This window comes from Plecotus auritus (genome assembly GCF_963455305.1).
Source record: "Plecotus auritus genome assembly, chromosome: 2".
NCBI lineage: Eukaryota > Metazoa > Chordata > Mammalia > Chiroptera > Vespertilionidae > Plecotus > Plecotus auritus.
Window position 1 is genome coordinate 23,276,779 of NC_137771.1, and position 19,380 is coordinate 23,296,158.

The 19,380-nt window shown below is 37.1% G+C and overlaps 1 protein-coding gene across 11 annotated transcripts in view; it reads left to right on the forward strand.

Moving 5' to 3' along the window:
• The window catches only part of LOC308240171 (zinc finger MYM-type protein 4), a 143,705-nt gene that overhangs the window by 94,246 nt on the left and 30,079 nt on the right, over positions 1–19,380 (forward strand). For all 11 annotated transcript variants that reach the window (XM_080653106.1, XM_080653107.1, XM_080653111.1 and 8 more), the window contains 13 exons: positions 1,928–2,102; positions 2,213–2,425; positions 5,514–5,664; positions 6,181–6,296; positions 6,724–6,999; positions 7,167–7,317; positions 8,547–8,719; positions 9,263–9,413; positions 10,214–10,354; positions 11,010–11,047; positions 11,939–12,083; positions 17,570–17,688; positions 18,706–18,874. In XM_080653106.1, the coding sequence (XP_080509232.1) occupies positions 1,928–2,102; positions 2,213–2,425; positions 5,514–5,664; positions 6,181–6,296; positions 6,724–6,999; positions 7,167–7,317; positions 8,547–8,719; positions 9,263–9,413; positions 10,214–10,354; positions 11,010–11,047; positions 11,939–12,083; positions 17,570–17,688; positions 18,706–18,874 (2,018 nt within the window). The remainder of the gene's footprint in view (positions 1–1,927; positions 2,103–2,212; positions 2,426–5,513; positions 5,665–6,180; positions 6,297–6,723; positions 7,000–7,166; positions 7,318–8,546; positions 8,720–9,262; positions 9,414–10,213; positions 10,355–11,009; positions 11,048–11,938; positions 12,084–17,569; positions 17,689–18,705; positions 18,875–19,380) is intronic.

The following is a 19,380-nucleotide window of genomic DNA, read 5'->3' on the forward strand; positions in this document are numbered from 1 at the left end:
TCTCCCTGGCCACAGGGGCAGGCCCAGCCGCTGGCACTCGGGACCCCAGGGCGGGCGGCTTGTCCTTCTCTCGGGCCTCAGCCTGGCTGGTCCCCATTCCTCTCTAACGAGCTCATTTGTGCCTGGCTGGTCCCCATTCCTCTCTCCCCAGTGTTGAGTGTCTGAGTGTGATGACCATTTGCATATTAGCTCTTTATTATATAGGATTACCTTGATTCATACTATTTCCCAACTCTTTATCTCCTTAACTTTTAGAAAATTCTTATTAAGGTCCAGTTCAAATGTCATCTTCTTTTGGGTAGCCTTTCATGTCACATAATGTCTGAAATAATTGTTTCTTCATTTCTATTTCTACATAACACTTTATATGTATCTTTTTCAAAAGTATTACATTACTCTTATATTTCAAGGATGCTTCTTTTGTGCTATTTTATATATCATTTGTCTATTTGTCCCAATATACTAGTAGCTCCTTGAGTGTATGCTTGCACCATATCTTCACATAGGAGTTAGATAATGTCTGGCTCAATACAACTGCTAAATAAATACCCTTGTAAATGAAATACAGTAAAACTTAATTAAGAAAAACTGTAAAGGCAAAAAAATGCAGAGTAGTCTGGAGCTATTAACTATAAAAGATGAGGTATGAAGTTGTGTATTGCAGTGTAGTGTGGTATCAGATATTCTTTATGATGATTCTCATTATGTTTACTGTTACCTTTTATTGAAGCAGAGATATTTGTAATCTTTTCTAAAAAGTACCTGATTAGTATAATCTGTTAAATATGCAGGAATTCATAGAACACAGCTTATTCACTATTATGTGGGCATGTACTCATAGCAAAGAGATAATCTTTAGAAAATTTATCAAGGTATTTTTAAAAATTGTTTTTTTGCCCTGGCTGGTGTGGCTCAGTTGGTTGGGATCGTCTGGTGTACCAAGGGGTTGCTGGTTTGATTCCCTGTCATTCATTGATTTTTTTTTTTTGCTTTAAATCCTCATCCAAGGTTATGGGGGCCATTCAGGAGGTAGCCAATGGATGTGTTGCTCTCACATGCATGTTTCTCTCTCCCTCTCCTTTCCTCTCTCTTTTAAAAAAATCAATAAACAACCATTCTTTTTGAAAAATTGGTTTATAAAATGCTTTATACTTAAACTACTATATAGAAAGACTGGTTTGGGGTGGGATGAGTGGAGTGGAAAGGAACCTTAATCCCTAGGATTTTAATCTCTATTCCCTTTGTAACTGATGCCTACAAATTAAATTATTTAGATATAGAAATGGTTCAATACTATATAATGATGCTAGAATATTCATTGTAGTTTCAAAGGTGTTCTTACCTTTAAAAGATCTTTACAAAATTTTTAAGTATTAATATTTAAGAAGAAAATTAAAAATCTCCTATATTTTTACCATTAGAGGTAATGAATGATAACTCATGTATATATTTTTTTAAATCTGGAAACAGTGTGTAGTAGCAATTCAACATTTCTATGAAGTAAGTCTCTATTAGGTCCCTTTTATTTTATTCATTTATTTTAAATATATTTTTATTGATTTCAGAGAGGAAAAGGGGAGAGAGAGAGAAACATCAGTGATGAGAGAGAATCATTGATCGGCTTTCTCCTGTATACCCCCTACTGGGGATGGAGCCCGCAACTGGACATGTGCCCTGACCAGGAATCGAACTGTGATCTCCTGGTTCATAGGTCGATGCTCAACCACTGAGCCACGCAGGTCAGCTTAGGTCTATTTTATAGAACAGAACTTAAGAATCAAAGCAATTTATCAGTTTATCCAAGAAAACCCAGGCTTTCTGATTTAAATATCAGTTACCTTTTCCTATACTGTAATTGCCTCTTTTATTTTATTTAGCTCACAAAAAGGAAAAAAATTAATTATACTGTGACTTATTTTATCTTTAGAGACATTTTAAATCCAAAGGATGTGATCAGTGCCCAGTTTGAAAATACCACCAGTAGTAAAGATTTTTGCAGCCAGTCATGTTTATCAACATATGAACTGAAAAGAAAACCTGTTGTTACCATAAATACGAATAGCATTTCAACCAAATGCAGCATGTGTCAGAAGAATGCTGTTGTAAGTTATCTTTTTATTTCATTGGGGCAAGAGGTCTAATGCTTGTGCTGAAAGAAAAGTTTTGATGGTCTCTGCTTGTTGTTTGTATTTTGTTATTTCTTAATTCCTAGATTCGACATGAAGTTAATTACCAAAATGTGGTACATAAACTTTGCAGTGATGCCTGTTTCTCTAAGTTTCGCTCTGCTAACAACCTCACCATGAACTGTTGTGAGAACTGTGGGGGTTACTGTTACAGTGGCTCTGGACAATGCCACATGCTTCAGATAGAGGGACAGTCTAAGAAGTTTTGTAGCTCAACGTGTGTTACAGCATATAAGCAGGTACATGACCATATATAATCCTGATGACTTTGTTTATTTTAGGGTATCTAAATTTTTGGGTGGAAATTATTTATGAAAATGTCACAAAAATATTAAGATATTATTACCTTAATTAGTATTTTTACATATAAATAGTAGTTGTCGAATGAATGCCTGTCAAAAACTTTATAACAAGAATTTTATAAGTAGCATACATTTCTTTCTTTGGTTAATCTTCATCCAAGGGTATCTTTTCCATTGACTTTTTTTTTTTTTAGAGTGGAAGTTGGGAGAGAGAAAGAAAGAAAAACTTCAATGTGAGAGAGAAACATTAGTTGGCTGCCTCCCACATGTACCCTGACTTGGGAACTAAGGCAGGGATCGAACCTTCAATTCCTTGACTAGGAATTTATCCTACTCCCTTTTGTGTGTGGGCCAGTGCTCTAACCATTGAACATGCCAGCCAGGGAAGTGGCATATATTTCTGTTCATGCATTTGAAATACATATTTTTAGGTATGACTTTTATTTCATATATGATTCGTGTTTTTGAAGAATATTTTGAAAATGCAGAGGAGTGCAAAGAAGAAAAATAATGCACCATCTATTTGGTGTTAGCCTTCTATTCTTTGAAATATAGTTTGCTTTACATATATACATACACACATTTTACTTGCTAGGGTAATGTCCAAGTTGCATATGTATTCTTTTTTTTAATATATTTTTTATTGATTTTTTATAGAGAGGAAGGGAGAGCGATAGAGAGTTAGAAACATCGATGAGAGAGAGACATCCATCCATCAGCTGCCTCCTGCACACCTACTGGGGATGTGCCCACAACCAAGGTACATGCCCTTGACCAGAATTGAACCTGGGACCTTTCAGTCCGCAGGCCAACGCTCTATCCACTGAGCCAGACCAGTTAGGGCTGCATATGTATACTTGAAATCAAATCCATATGGTTGAAATTGCAATTCAGAAAATAAAAATCTTACCATTAATTATTTAAGAGTTTTTTTCTTCTCTTCATGAAATAAGAAAAAAATAAATGTGGGTTATATATTATTTTGTGAATTAAGGGTTGTAGAGAATGAATTGGATGAATTCTAGTATGACAAATGTATAATGCAGTTTTGTACTTGATTTATATTTTTTTAGTAAATTTTGATCAAAAATTAGATTTTAAAATTGATAAGTACAAAAGAATAGTAAAAACTTCTTACATTTAAAATTTTACAATGGCTTTCTGTTTGAGTGCATTTGCTGATCATTCGTTTTCTTAGGAGAGTGAATTTTTATACAGTCAACTAAAATTCGTGAATTTAATAATGTTATTGGGAACTTTATTTCAATTGTTATACACACACACACACACACACACACATATACACTAGAGGCCGAAGATTCATGCAAGAATGGGCCTTCCTTCCCCTGGCTACTGGCACCACCTTCGCTCTGGCCAGAGCCGCCTTTTCACTCTGGCCCAGAGCCGCCTTCCCACGCTGCCCAGAGGCCCAGAGCGGCTGGGGGCGGGGCGTTCCCGCTCAATGCCTGTGTATGCAAATTAACCCACCATCTTTATTGGGTCAATTTGTATGCTCACTCCTGATTGGCTGTCACAAATGTACGGTCTGTTTGCATCTTACTCTTTTATTAGTGTAGATTAGTGTAGATTTTATTGATTTCAAAGAGGAAAAGAGAGATAGAAACATCAATGATGAGAGAGAACTACCGTTTGGCTGCATCCTATATGCCCCACACAGTAGATTGAGTCCGCAACACGGGCCTACCGGGAATCAAATCGTGACTTCCTGGTACATAGGTCGATGCTCAACCACTGAGCCACTCGGGTGGGGCCTTTTTTTTTTTTTTAATGTGTGTGTGTTTTTTTTATTTTAGAGAGAGGAAGGGAGAGGGAGAGAGATAATAGAAACATAAATCTGCTGCTTCCTGCAAGTCCTCTACTGGGGATTGAGCCCGTGACCTGGGCATGTGTCCTGAGTGGGAATCGAACTAGCGACCTCCTGGTGCATGGGGTAAGGCTCAACCAACTGAGCCACACTGGCCAGGCTTAAATTGTTCTTAAAACTTTATAATGATTCTGGAATTTTAAACATTATACAGTTTTTCTATTTATTTCTGACTAATATACAAACATATTAAAAGGGCTTAGCTTCCTGCTCTAGCTAGTTTGCTCAGTGGATAGAGTGTTGGCCTGTGGACTGAAGGGTCCCAGGTTTGATTCGGTCAAGGGCATGTACCTCGGGTGCAGTCTCCCAGTCCTGGTCCGGGACATGTGGGAGGCAACCAATTGGTGTGTCTGTCTCACTTTGGTGTTTCTCTTTATTTCTTTTGTCTCCCTTACACTCTTTCTAAAAATCAATGGAAAAAGTATCCTTGGGTGAGCGTTAAAAAAAAGAGGGGGGGGGGCTTAGCCTCCTTTAGGAAATCTTGTTTTTGCTCTCATGTGGGGAAAAACCCAATAAGTATTTTCATGTGTTTTATCTTTGTCCAAATGTTTTTCTGATATTGTATCAAGTAATAAAAGTTGCTTGGATTCAGTCAATGGAAAGATATTTCATATTCCACAATAGAAGGAACAATAGGTTGAAACATTTTAATTTTAAATTATTTTATTACTTATAATTTAGCCAATATTAAATTTTTGACATATTAATAAGTACTTTGGTGTAGAGAAAGAACTTGGATTTAATAGTAAAGCATATAATGTTTGATCCCCAGACATTATATTCAAATAGAATTTTACTTTGGGAAAAGCAATTAAACTTCTTGAGTCCATTTTCTTGTCTGTAAATAGGTATTAAAATACCTATGTCACTGAGATATTTTTAGGTTATATATGAAGTAAGAATGAGATAGCACCTAGTATATTACCTGACACATTTTATAAAATGCAAACACAAACCCTCAGAATTATTTGTGTACTGAGCCTCTATGTAAAATTTATTTCTTATTGAGGATTGTAATTATAAAAATTTGAAAGCCACTAATTTAAAATATTTCAATAATGTTAAGTATAAACATTTCAAAGAATTATGCTTTTTACTTGTAATTTGGTAAAAATGAATGTTATTTTATTTTCTTAATAGAAATCAGCCAAAATTACACCATGTGCGCTTTGCAAATCATTGAGATCCTCAGCAGAAATGATTGAAAATACCAATAGCTTGGGAAAGACAGAGCTTTTCTGTTCTGTTAATTGCTTATCTGCTTACAGAGTTAAAATGGTTACTTCTGCAGGTAATACTGGTTTTGTAAATTATATTTATATAATCATTAGAAAACTTATAGTTATTGCTTTGTTTATATAGTACAGGTTTTTGTCCAAATTTGGTTGTCTTTCATGTCTTTTAAGGCAAATTTAAAAATTTCAGATTTGTGTTATAAAATATTACCTATTACCTGATTGCTTTTTTTATGTTTGTTTACTGGCTTGTTTATTAGTGCATCTGTCCTTAGCAAAAGAATTTCATGTGGCTTCTTTAATATATTTTCTTTTTCACACCTGATTTATTTCAGGATTTGTATATCTTATAGTTTCCAGAGAGACTGACAACTTTAAAAGAAATATTTTTTATGTTGTTAGTTTTTGTCTGTATGTGCTGTGATTAAGTTTAGTTTCAGTTCCTGCAACTTGCTCTGGCTCCTGAATTTTTATATCTTATACAATATTTACTTATTTTCTCATACATTTTTGAAAATTTATATATATATAAATATATATATTACTCATTAGTTTTATTTTGATTTGCTAAGGTGTACAAGTTCAGTGTAACAGTTGTAAGACTTCAGCAATCCCTCAGTATCACCTAGCCATGTCAGATGGAAGTATACGCAACTTCTGCAGCTACAGTTGTGTGGTAGCATTCCAGGTATGGCTTCAGGAACCTTTCTCTTCTCCAGTGAGTGAGTTGCTTACAACTGTATAGTAATGTGAACTTATTAGGTGTTTGCTAGTGCCTGGATTGCCTAAATTTCTACTATCTAAGTCCTTTTAAACTTGGATTCTTTGGTTCATCCTATCCTGTATTTGGAGGCATGTTATTTAACTGCCTTCTATAAAATTAATGGTACTATTATCTCCTAGATTATCCTTTGGGAATATATTATTTTTGAATTATTTTATTTTTATTTATAAATGACACTCCCCCCTTTCAAGTATAAGCTGCTCACAGGCAGGAATTTTTGCCTATTGTCACATGTATCTTAGGTGCTTAGAACTGTGCTTGATATACTTAGACAGTCAGTACTGCCTTGTTTGAACAAATTATGAGATCTTGTTTTTTCTCTTTTTTCCAGAATTTGTTTAACAAACCAACAGGAATGAATTCTTCAGTAGTGCCCTTGTCTCAGGGCCAAGTAATTGTAAGCATCCCCAGAGGTTCAACAGTGTCAGCAGGAGGAGGTAACACCTCTGCTGTTTCTCCTACCTCCATCAATAGCTCTGCTGCAGCTGGTCTCCAGCGTCTTGCTGCCCAGTCTCAACATGTTGGGTTTGCACGAAGTGTTGTAAAACTTAAGTGTCAGCATTGCACCCGTCTTTTTGGCACAAAACCAGAACTTCTTGACTATAAGGTAAAGTATAGAATCATGATAAAGGTTTTGAGTATAAACTGATCTATCTGTAAAATTGTTTCTGGCTTTTTATTTCTCAAAATTGCACTATTTGTTTTGAAAATAAGAGGGATAAGGATTTCCGTAAGATAAATGTTTAATTAGTACTTGATGATTTTTCTTTTCAGGGTAAAATGTTTCAGTTCTGTGGCAAGAATTGTTCTGATGAATATAAAAAAATAAATCATGTAATGGCAATGTGTGAATATTGTAAAATTGAGAAAATTTTAAAGGAGACTGTGAGATTCTCAGGTGCTGACAAGTCTTTCTGTAGTGAAGGTAAAGACAGAAGATTATCTTACTACTTAAGCATGTTGGTTCTTTTAACAGTAGTTGATGATTTAAGCTGTAACTATGTGGGTTTATTTTTATCCTCTTTGTATAATATCCCCTTTTTGTTCGTTTATGCTTCGTTCAATTTTTTCTGATCAAATTCTTCATATCATTTAAATGTTAAAATGAAGGAAACAATCCTCCAAGTATATTGCAGAAGATGATGGTAATGTGACAAACTTTTATTGATATATTAGGTTGATAGGGTTCTTTCAATTCTGGTGCTTCAAAGGGAACTCCTTAAATTTGGTAGCATCCTAAGAATATACTTTATTGTTTTAAATAGCCATTATATTTATGAACATAAATAATCTGAATTTGCAAATCAGTATGAGATAGACTTTCTTCTTCGTTTAAATGACTGTCTTAAATGTTTAGAATGTTTTGTATTATTCTAAAACTGCACAGGATTAGCCTACTAGATTAGTGGATTTCAAACCTTTTGACCACAACACACACACAAAAATACATTTTACATTGTGATACCACATACCCAAATAAAACAAAAGTTTCATTAAACAAATTGACATTTAGCCCAGCTGGTGTGGCTCAGTGGCTGGATGTCGACCTGTGCACTGAGAGGTTGCCTTTGTGATTCCTGGTCAGGGCAAGTGCCTGGGTGACACGCTTGATCCCCGGTGTGGGGTGTGCTGGAGAAAGCCAATCAATGTTGATATGTCTCTCTCATTGATATTTCTCTCTCTCTCTCCCTCTTCCTTCCTCTTTCTCTAGTACCAATAAAAAAGTATTTTAAAAAAATGACTTTTACTATATGAGATGCACTATAATATATTTTTTAATGTTTTTATTTTATTCTATTGATTTCAGACAGGAAGGGAGAGGGAGAGGGAGATAGAAAAAGCAATGAAGAATCATTGATCAGCTGCCTCCTGCACGCCCCACACTGAAGATCAAGACTGCAACCCAGGCATATGCCCTGACCAGGAATTGAAGCGTGTGACCTCCTAATTCATAGGTTAATGCTCAACTATGAGCCACACCGGCCAGGCACTATAATATTTTTTAAGTGATAGGATTGGCCCTATATATTGATCTCTTTATCTAATTCGTGAAGACCCAATTGTGGAAACTTTACTATAGGGCATTTAAATTAAAGATGGAAATACTTAATATTTCTGCCTAATTTTAATTTTATCTTTCCTGATTTTTTTTAGGTTGCAAATTGCTTTATAAACATGACTTGGCCAAGCTCTGGGGAAATCACTGTAAAATGTGCAGTTATTGTTTACAGACATCTCCCAAATTGGTACAAAGTAATTTGGGGGGGAAGGTGGAAGAGTTCTGTTGTGAAGAATGTATGTCCAAATATACAGTTCTGTTTTACCAGGTAAATATAATTCACATTCATGGTTTTTTCAAATTAGGGCGTACATTATTCCCTTATTTTTTTGACCAAGTATGAAGGACAATTTAATTATTTAAACATTTAAGATTAAATGTATTATGTTTTCTAGCATTAAATTAAGATTTTGGAAGACTTTAATGTCACTGAAGTTATATTTCTTTTGTTTGTAATTTCCATGGAGAAGACATAACAGTCTTAAGACATTAAATATTTAAAATTATAATTTTATTCATTTATCATTTAACTAAAATGAATTTGTTTTCTGAAGTCTTTGAGGAAGAGAGATCTTATTTCACTATGTTTTTTAATTACAATTTATTTGCATCTGTATAATATGACTTTTTAATCTTAGTATAAAATCATTGATAGATAAATATTTACCACTTTAAGATAATTAAACTTCATTTTTTTTTACTTAAAATTCTGAGTTATTTTTCTCACTTGTTACATGTATCCCGATTTTATTATGTCAGACCACAGATAATTTGTTTCTTACTCTTCTACCATCTTTTGTTTCTTTTTCAGATGGCCAAATGTGATGGTTGTAAGCGACAGGGTAAACTCAGTGAGTCCTTGAAATGGCGGGGAGAAATGAAACATTTCTGTAACCTGCTTTGTATTTTGATGTTCTGTAATCAGCAAAGTATGTGTGACCCACCTTCACAAAACAATGCAGGTAAAATTAAACTTTAGTCTTTCATTGGTATAGGGTCTAACTATGTCTACAGATTGGGAACATTAAATAATTGTCAGTAATTTCATGAAACATAAATTTCATTCTTTTCACATGATGTTAACATTTAGATAATTTTTTGTTTAACCCAGGAGATTAAAGCCCAGTAAAAATTATTTATTTAATTTTTCTCTAAGCAAAATGAATCAAATAAACTTTTAAGAACTTAATGGGAGCCGAAACCGGTTTGGCTCAGTGGATAGAGCGTCGGCCTGCGGACTGAAGGGTCCCGGGTTCGATTCCGGTCAAGGGCATGTACCTTGGTTGCGGGCACATCCCCAGTGGGAGGTGTGCAGGAGGCAGCTGATCGATGTTTCTCTCTCATCGATGTTTCTAGCTTTCTATCCCTCTCCTTTCCTCTCTGTAAAATATCAATAAAATATATTTTAAAAAAAACAAAAAAAAACAAAGAACTTAATGGGAAAGAATGGCAATTGATGTATTATAATTGGATATGTACACCTTGACTTCCGTAAAAAAGGATTTGAGAGTATGAAAAGAACAATCTAAAATCAAATGGCCTCTTAAATGTATCATCTGCGTAGTTATGCAAGATAAAGTACACAGAATATTAAGTTTCACTAATTAAAAAATTTAAAAAAACACTTGTTAGTCCTGAGGTTGACTCTGCTTCAACAGAATTTACTCTAACTTAAAAGCATTGTTTAACCTCCTTGAGATGTTGGTTTTTATGTATGTGCAAATAAATTACATTGTTTTAAAATTGTTTTTATTTTAATCAGCAAGTGTTTCCATGGTGTCAGCTGCTTCAGCAGGGCCCCCATCATTAAGAAAAGACTCAACTCCAGTTATAGCTAATGTAGTGTCATTAGCAAGTGCTCCTGCTGCTCAGCCCACAGTGAATTCTAACAGCGTTTTACAAGGTATGACCTAATTTGAAAGCATTTATCTAGCCTTTTTGAGGTGAATATAGTGGTTCTCTATCTTTTTGTCATCAATGGTCATTATCATACTAGAGGCCCGGTGCACGAATTCCTGCATGGGTGGGGTCCGGCTGGCCAGCCCCAGTTGGGGTTGGGGGGCCGATTGGGAGTGGGGCCAACTGGGGGGAGGGGCCACAGGCAGTTGACAGGCTGGCCCTGCCCCCTGGTCGAACTCCCAGTCTAGGGGACAATTTGCATATTAGCCTTTTATTATATAGGATGTTGGATGTATTTTCATATTAGGAATGGTGGCTCACTGTGGGCTGGTAGCCATTAGTGTTTTCATAATTTCCAGATATTCTTTTCTCATATTATACTTTAGATGCTAGTCTTTCCACGAATTAAATTAAGGTAGTGCATATTTTTATTATGAGAGACTTAAAAAGAGTAGTATGCAAATTGTGTCCAGGGGTTTGACCAGGGGGTGGGGCCAGCCGGGGAAAGGAAGGGAGGCCCCGGCTTCCAGCCAGCAGCTGCTAGGGACCCTATCAGTGCACAGATTTTATGCACTGGGCCACTAGTTGTCTAATAATCAGCTTTTAATGCTAATGTTTAATTGTGTAAGATCCTAAATATATATTTTAATTTCTATCAGGTGCAGTTCCAACAGTAACAGCGAAAATCATTGGGGATGTAAGTTTTTTTTTTTTATTGATATTGCCACTGTATTTATGTTCCATTTTGATGTCGGATAAATATGTCTAAACTACTTTGCCCTTTATTATTATTTATTTATTATATAAAATACATTTTGTGAGCTCATTTAATATTTGTTCAGGAATAGGATTTTTGGTTACTTAATTATCTATTTTATACACTTTAATTTCTTTGAATGTTTGCTATCTTTGTAGGTACTGAAGTTTTTCATTTGTTCTACAGAATTAAAGTTAATTATACAGAAGTCAGGCATAAAAGGTTTTGGGAGCATTTGTAATGTAGTCAGATTGTAAATAAGATGTTTATAAAATGTAGTTTGTTTTGTACCCAGTGAAGAGGATGCGGTAAACAAGCATTACTTTTTTTTTTTTAACTCAATATTTTTTGCTTTTCTCTTAAAATAAATAATGAGGAAATCTTATGACTTAAACAGTGGCATTTCTTAAGTGTTTCCTTGTCTCTGGGGTTACCATTACTATCATCTTATTTTCAAGTCCCTGAAGTGATCATATGATTCTGTTATTTCTAGTTATCTTGAAACTAAGGCTTCTAAGACTTAGTCAAGAAAAAGAGTTCTCATTTTAAACTCTACCAGCTTTGTGCTTAATTAACATTGGCTTCTAATAATAGAAATAGCATTTTTCTTGGTAAACAGAATTGGTAAATAGATATGTTTAGAATCAACATGTAGTTATTAAAATATTGCTGTATTGCTATTTCAGGAATGTGTACTGTGTTTTCCATGTAATTCTAATATGATATTCCTTTAGAAATTATAATCTTTTCTCTAATTAATGGTAAGCTTTTTAAAATGTTTTTAGTGTCTTTGATTAATTTTTTATTTCTTTTGATTTTGTTTTTAACTAGGCAAGTACACAAACAGATGCCCTAAAACTGCCACCTTCCCAGCCTCCAAGACTTTTGAAGAATAAAGCTTTATTGTGCAAACCCATCACACAGACTAAAGCCACCTCATGCAAACCACATACCCAAAACAAAGAATGCCAGACAGGTATATTTCTTGTACTTTCTTCATTTAATTTTTTTAAGGGAAAGGAATGTGGGGTCTGCCTATATTAATTGAGTGCCTACTATTTCCTAGGTAATGTGTTTGGTTGCTAATATACATTGTTGAATTTAGTTCTCACAACATCCCTGTGAGTTAGGTATTTTCACCATCTGAGACTTAACAAGTTATGACAGAGAGAAGGTAGTTAATTGATAATACCATACTGTGAACATTTCATTTAATTTCCTTAATATCATGTAGTAACTATAGACTTCTGAATTATATAGATAGGATCTTAATTAAGAGTAACTATTTTTTTTTTCATTTCTCATTCATGTCTTTTATTTTTCCTTTCTAATAAATCTTAATCAGATTATTACAGTTGTTCCTCTTTTTTCCCCCCATAGTTCCCCTCCACCCGGTTCCCACCCCACTCTCTGCCCTTACCCCCACTCCCCACTGTCCTCATCCATAGGTGTACGATTTTTGTCCAGTCTCTTCCCGCACCCCCCATACCCCTTTCACCTGAAAATTGTCAGTCCACTCCCTTTCTATGCCCCTGATCCTATTATATTCACCAGATTATTCTGTTCATCAGATTTTTTATTCACTTGATTTTTAGATTCACTTGTTGATAGATATGTATTTGTTGTTCATAATTTTTATCTTTACCTTTTTCTTCTTCTTCCTCTTCTTAAAGAATACCTTTCAGCATTTCATTTAATACTGGTTTGGTGGTGATGAATTCCTTTAGCTTTTTCTTATCTGTGAAGCTCTTTATCTGACCTTCAATTTTGAATGATAGCTTTGCTGGGTAGAGTAATCTTGGTTGTAGGTTCTTGCTATTCATCACTTTGAATATTTCTTGCCACTCCCTTCTGGCCTGCATAGTTTCTGTTGAGAAATCAGCTGACAATCGTATGGGTGCTTCCTTGTAGGTAACTAACTGTTTTTCTGTTGCTGCTTTTAATATTCTCTCTTTGTCTTTTGCCCTTGGCATTTTAATTATGATGTGTCTTGGTGTGGTCCTCTTTGGATTCCTTTTGTTTGGGGTTCTGTGCGCTTCCTGGACTTGTAAGTCTATTTCTTTCACCAGGTGGGGGAAGTTTTCTGTCATTATTTCTTCAAATAGGTTTTCAATATCTTGCTCCCTCTCTTCTTCTGGCACCCCCATAATTCAGATGTTGGTACGCTTGAAGTTGTCCCAGAGGCTCCTTACACTATCTTCAAATTTTTGGATTTTTTTTCTTTTTTCTTTTCCAGTTGGGTGTTTTTTGCTTCTTCATATTTCAAATCTTTGACTTGATTCTTGGGATCCTCTAATCTCCTGTTCGATCTCTGTATATTATTCTTTATTTCAGTCAGTGAATGCTTAATTTCTAGTTGGTCCTTTTTCATATCCTCGAGGGTCTCACTAAATTTATCGGCAGTTTCTAGAAGATTCTTGAGTAACCTTATAACCGTGGTTTGAACTCTATATCCTCCATTTCTTTCATTTGTGACCTGTTTCTTTGTCTCTGCATTTTGGCTGCTTCCCTGTGTTGATAGCTTGGCTTTGTGTGCTAGGTATCCTATAGGGCCCAGTGGCTCAGCCTCACTAATTACTTGAGGTGGGCACTCTTGGTGCACCCCTTTGTGGGCTGTGTGCACCATCTTGTTGTAGTTAAGCCCTGATTGTTGTTGGTATCACTGGGAGGAATTGAACTCCAGGCCATTTGGCTGTGAGGATCAGTTGTGTCTATGATGGGAGAACTTCTGTGCTGGAGACACCCTTATGGGGCAAGACTTGCTTCAGTGGGGCTTTGGTGCTCACTGAGTCTGCCCCCTGAGTGTGTCTCTTATTGATCTGAAGAGTTGTAGTTTGGATGGTCTCTCTCTGACCACTGGGTATATTGGCTCTTGAATCTCCAAGGAGAGAGGCCACCCAGCAGGAGCTACAGAGTGATCTGCAGATTCCTTCTCTTTGTTTGGGTTTTGAAGGTACCCAAATGAGGCCCTGCTATGAAGCAGTGCAAGCTGCTGTCGAGCCTTGGGTCTTCCTTTGGAGGCTTTTGGGCTTTTTGACCCATCTGTAGTACTTTAGGTTTCAGATTGCAAAGGGCCAGGCCATTCATATGCAAAAGCCTCTGCGCACAAATTGGGTGGGGCAGGGTCTCAGGGAATCACCAGGGTGGAGCAAACAGCAATGGCTAACCATCAGCCCTGCCTGGAAGAGGTCCTGTGTCTCTGTGTCCTGCGGCACCGTGCAGGAACAATGATCGCTGCAAGCACCTCTGAGAGAAAGCTGCCCTCGAGTTCCGCCCGATGCCAGACAATCCAGTTTCTCCCCATATGAGTGTGGGTCCCCAGAGTCCCGCCCAGATCTGGAGTTCAGTCGGAGCTTGTGTCTCCCTTCCGATTGCAAAAGACAGCAGCGTACTCAGTTGCCAGCTCTTTCCGCGCGTGTGGGTACCTCTGTAACTCTGCAATTCACTTCTGCACCTCTGCTTCTCCTCTGAGTCTCAGTGTGCTTTTCTCTTTCCTTCTAGTTGTAGAATTTCCACTCAGCTAGCCTTCCCGTGGTTCTGGATGATACCCATTTTGTCTTTTAGTTGTAGTTTTGAAGTGGTTGTGCTAGGCAGCAATTTCTGGTGTTTACCTATGCTGCCATCTTGGTTTTCCTCAAGAGTAACTATTGTCTTCCCCTTAGGCTTGAACTTTTTTTATACTCTTTTCCAAATAAAATAAATTTCTTTGAGGAGAGCTTCAGGGCTTCTTTCCTTATGAATTATCTTTCTTACCCCCGCACTCCCTCCCCCAGCATAATCTCTGAGCCACTTCTAGCCTCTGATCTTCTCAGCTTGCTTGTCCCATCATGGAATCTTTGCCCTATAAGTCTTCTGGAGTGAGGATGATTGGACCCCACTATTCTTAGCCTGCCATTCCTGTAGTAGGGCTTCTATCTTGTGAGTGGGAGCTGGGTGGAGGAAGTGAGCACTCACCAGGAAATTAACCTCTTAAACTTGTAGTTGCAAGAGATGAGAAGTAATTGTGGCCTGTTCCTCCTGGTGAGATATAGTAATCCTTGATTGGGAGCTGACTGAAGAGAAGCCATTCTTCCTGATTACATCCACCCAGAATGCAGCTTCAGTCCATTGAGTGGGGATATGAAGCAGGTGGTAAATCAACTGTTATAGACTACCACTGTGCTTACTGAATTTCAGTAGATTTTCCTGAATAAATATTTCTCCATTTGCTGTATGCCCTAAGGACAATTTCCAAATAATGTAAATAGTTGTTTTCAGCAGCTTTGATTGTTTCACTAGGGATTGGGTCTGTGGTGCTCCTCCTGTTGCTAAATGAAAGCCCCAGAATTTTTCAACTGGAAAGGAATCCTATATTCCTAGATCCTGGAAAGTTATCCTATAAGCCAGTGTTTCTCAAACATTAATATGCATGTGAATTACTTTGGGATCTTATTATGTAGATTCTGATTCAGTGGGTCCTAAGGCTTTACATTTTTTCACAAGCTCTTGTATGATGTCAGTGCTACTGGTCCATGGACCACATTGCATAGCAGGCTATAAGTGACTTAGTCCTATATTTTTAGTATGTCAATAGTTTCTTATTTTGTATTATATACCTTGGTTATCAGACATCATTATTCTGGTAACTCTTTTTACATCCACTGCACCATGATAAAAATGTTCCTGTATTATTTTCTACTTCTAACCCTAGTTGATTTGTCAGCTTTCCACTTTTTTTGACTAGCATGATTTTTCTCCTAAATTAATGATTTTATAGTTAGCTAGCATATTTTTCTGGCACAAAGAAAGGACTCTATAGATAATTATTAAATAATTGAATGAATCCTCCATCCTTCCTACTTTTCTCTGCTCATATTAGGTTAGTTTCCAAGTTCTAATACCTTAGCATATCTATATCTATACATATATATATATATGGCTAATATGCATAGTGTCCCCGCAAGAGTTCCGGAGTTGAGGTGTTCGGTCGCTTGCTATGATGTGCACTGACCATGAGGGGATGGCGCAAAATGAAGGAAGGCCCTGACCGGCAGCTGGAAGGCCCCAATCCTATCTAATAAAAGAGTAATATGTAAATTGACCATCACTCCAACAACACACAAGATGGCTGCCCCCATGTGGACACAAGATGGCTGCCACAAGATGGCCAGCAGGGGAGGGCAGCTGGGAGGGACCAGGCCTGCAAGGGAGGGCAGTTGGGGGTGATCAAGCCTGCAGGGGAAGACAGTTAGGGGTGACCAGGCCGGCAGAGGAAGGAAGTTGGGGGCGACCGGGCCTGCAGGGAAGGGCAGTTAGGGGTGAGCAGGCCTGCAGAGGAGGGCAGGCAGTTAGGGGCAAACAGGCTGTTAGGGCAGCAGTTAGGCATCAATCAGGCTGGCAGGGGAGTGGTAAGGGGGTGATCAGGCTGGCAGGCATAAACAGTTAGGGGCAATCAGGAAGGCTGGCAGGCGAGCAGTTGGGAGCCAGCAGTCCTGGATTGTGAGAGGGATGTCCGACTGCCAGTTTAAACCGGCAGTCGGACATCCCCCAAGAGGTCCCAGATTGGAAATGGTGCAGGCTGGGCTGAGGGACACCCCCCCCCCCCCCCGCCCCGTGCACGAATTTCGTGCAATGGGCCTCTAGTTATATATATATGTATACACACACACACACACACACACACACACACACACACACACGCACACACGTTTTTTCTAGGTATCGTTGTCACCCTAGTTCAAGCCTTCATCATGTTAGCTCTACATATTGTAATTGTCTCCTACTTTTACACTTTATATACTTTTACTCTGTGCATTGCTAGCAGCCAAGTTAATCTCTTAAATGCTATTTTTGTCACATTACTTTGTGCTAAAGGATCTGTAATTGCTCCCCACTACTACTTTAAATGATTTCACAAAAATGGCCTTCTACTTATTCAGTCTGCTCTTTAACATAATCTTATTCATCTTAACAGTTTTCCATACCCGTCATCTGTGATCACTGTTCCCATCCTTCCCTTTATTCATCCACATTATATCTTGCATTAATTTTAGCTTCATATCATTGATAATCATTGTGTTGCCCACTTTTTTGTTAGTGCTATACTCAAACCTTTCTTTGCTACTTTAGTTATTTCTTCTTTTTTTTTTAGAATATATTTTTATTGATTTCGGAGAGGAAGGGAGAAGGAGAAAGATAAAATATCAATGATGAGAGAGATTTATTTATCGGCTGCCTCCTGCACACCCCACACTGGGGATCGAGCCCGCAATCTGGGCATGTGCCCTTGACTGGAATTGAACCTGGGACCCTTCAGTCTGCACGCCAACGTTCTAGGGCATTTCTTCTTTTTATGAACACCTAGTATCACAGATTATATTTCTCTTGAACTATAAATCTCTGTATACTTTTAAAAAATATTTATTAATTATTTATTAAAATGTGGTTTCCAATCCTCTTTGTTTTTGTGCTTTTTTTCATTAGAAGACACTCTAAGCCCGTCCCAGGTCATTGTGGTGCCAGTTCCTGTACCAGTGTTTGTGCCCATACCTCTTCATCTGTATACTCAGTATGCACCAGTCCCATTTGGAATTCCAGTTCCAGTGAGTAATTATGCAGATGCTAAGATAAAGTCAGTACACATTTTCCTCTAATAAAATTTTAACAGTTTCATAAAAAACTTTTCACTTGTTGGTAAAATACACCTGACTCTGGTTAGCTATTATTGCATAACCATATTATTTAATGGGGAGTATATAAAGGACTGCTTCTATTTGTCCCTTACCGTGTCAGAGAAGGGTATAAAGTAGCTTTTTTATATTGTTTCATACAACTAAATACTGATATTAAATACACTTTTTAGTGTTAATGATTCCACAAAACCATAAATCTCAGATAGAAAAAGATCAGAAATTGTGTGTGTGTGTCAGAACACTAGATTCTAGAAAGGTTGAAAAGATGAGCATTGTGATTTACATGATTCTTACTTTTTATTAAAAAAAAAGTATTGATTTTATTAGAAATGTAGTTTTCCTCAGTATTGAATTTTTAAGGGAAACAGTTGTGTGAAAATATTAAGCCAGAAATATAATCAAAAGCAAAACAAAGGTGTGTTAGATAATTATCTATGTGGAGAATTCAGACACACATTTTGAATTTGCAGAAAAGCTCATACTGAATTTTTATTTAAATGGCTGTATTCTGCCCTGACCGGTTTGGCTCAGTGGATAGAGCATCGGCTTGGGGACTCATGGGTCCCAGGTTCGATTCCGGTCAAGGGCATGTACCTTGGTTGCGGGCACATCCCCAGTAGGGGGTGTGCAGGAGGCAGCTGATCGATGTTTCTCTCTCATCGATGTCTCTAGTTCTCTATCCCTCTCCCTTCCTCTCTGTAAAAAATCAATAAAATATATTTAAAAAAAAAAAAAAGAAAAAAGAAAAAAAAAAAGAAATGGCTGTATTCTTACAAAAACAAACCAGCAATAGTACTTTAATTATCAGCAATAGAAAAATATCTTAAATTTGTTTATTATTTTAGTACTTAAATCATCTCGCAAATAATACTTTTGATGATGATCCTATTGCTCAAGAAACTCTTCATTCCATCCTTGATCTGTCAGATGCCTGTCCCTATGCTTATTCCATCCTCAACGGATAATGAAGATAAAACCACTGAGAGTATTGAAGACCTTAACGAAAAGCTTCCTTCACATCCATTTGAAGCTGATCTCCTTGAGATGGCAGAAATGATTGTAGAAGATGAAGAGAAGAAGACTCTATCTCAGGGAGGTTGGTATAATTTTAAAGTAAAGAAAGTAAAAATACCCCTACACATTTTCATGTAACAAGTAATTTTAGAGATCTGGTAGTAAAGGTGTTTCGAAACACTTTATTGTGTTTAAATACCAAGTCTGTGGATTTATTAACCTTGTTGATATCTCTGAAAGTTCTGATTTTTTAATGAAGGAAACTAAGTGCTGATATTCACTACAGTTTTTAGTGTTAATGATTCCAGAAAACCATAAATCTAAGTTTCATGATCATTTTCTGATTTTATCCCTGTATTGAAATCATGGTTTTCAGATAAGAATTCCTATCTCTGTGTATAAAAGCCAAGCATTCGGAAAGACCGGTTGCTATGACATGCACTGTGGCCGGCCAACCAGTCCAATGGGGGCGGGGCTGGTGGCTAACTTTGCTCGTCCTCCTCCACCCCGCCCACTGGCCAGCCCTGATCAAGGCTGGGGCGGCTGCCATACCCCACCTGTGCACGAATTCGTGCACCAGGCCTCTAG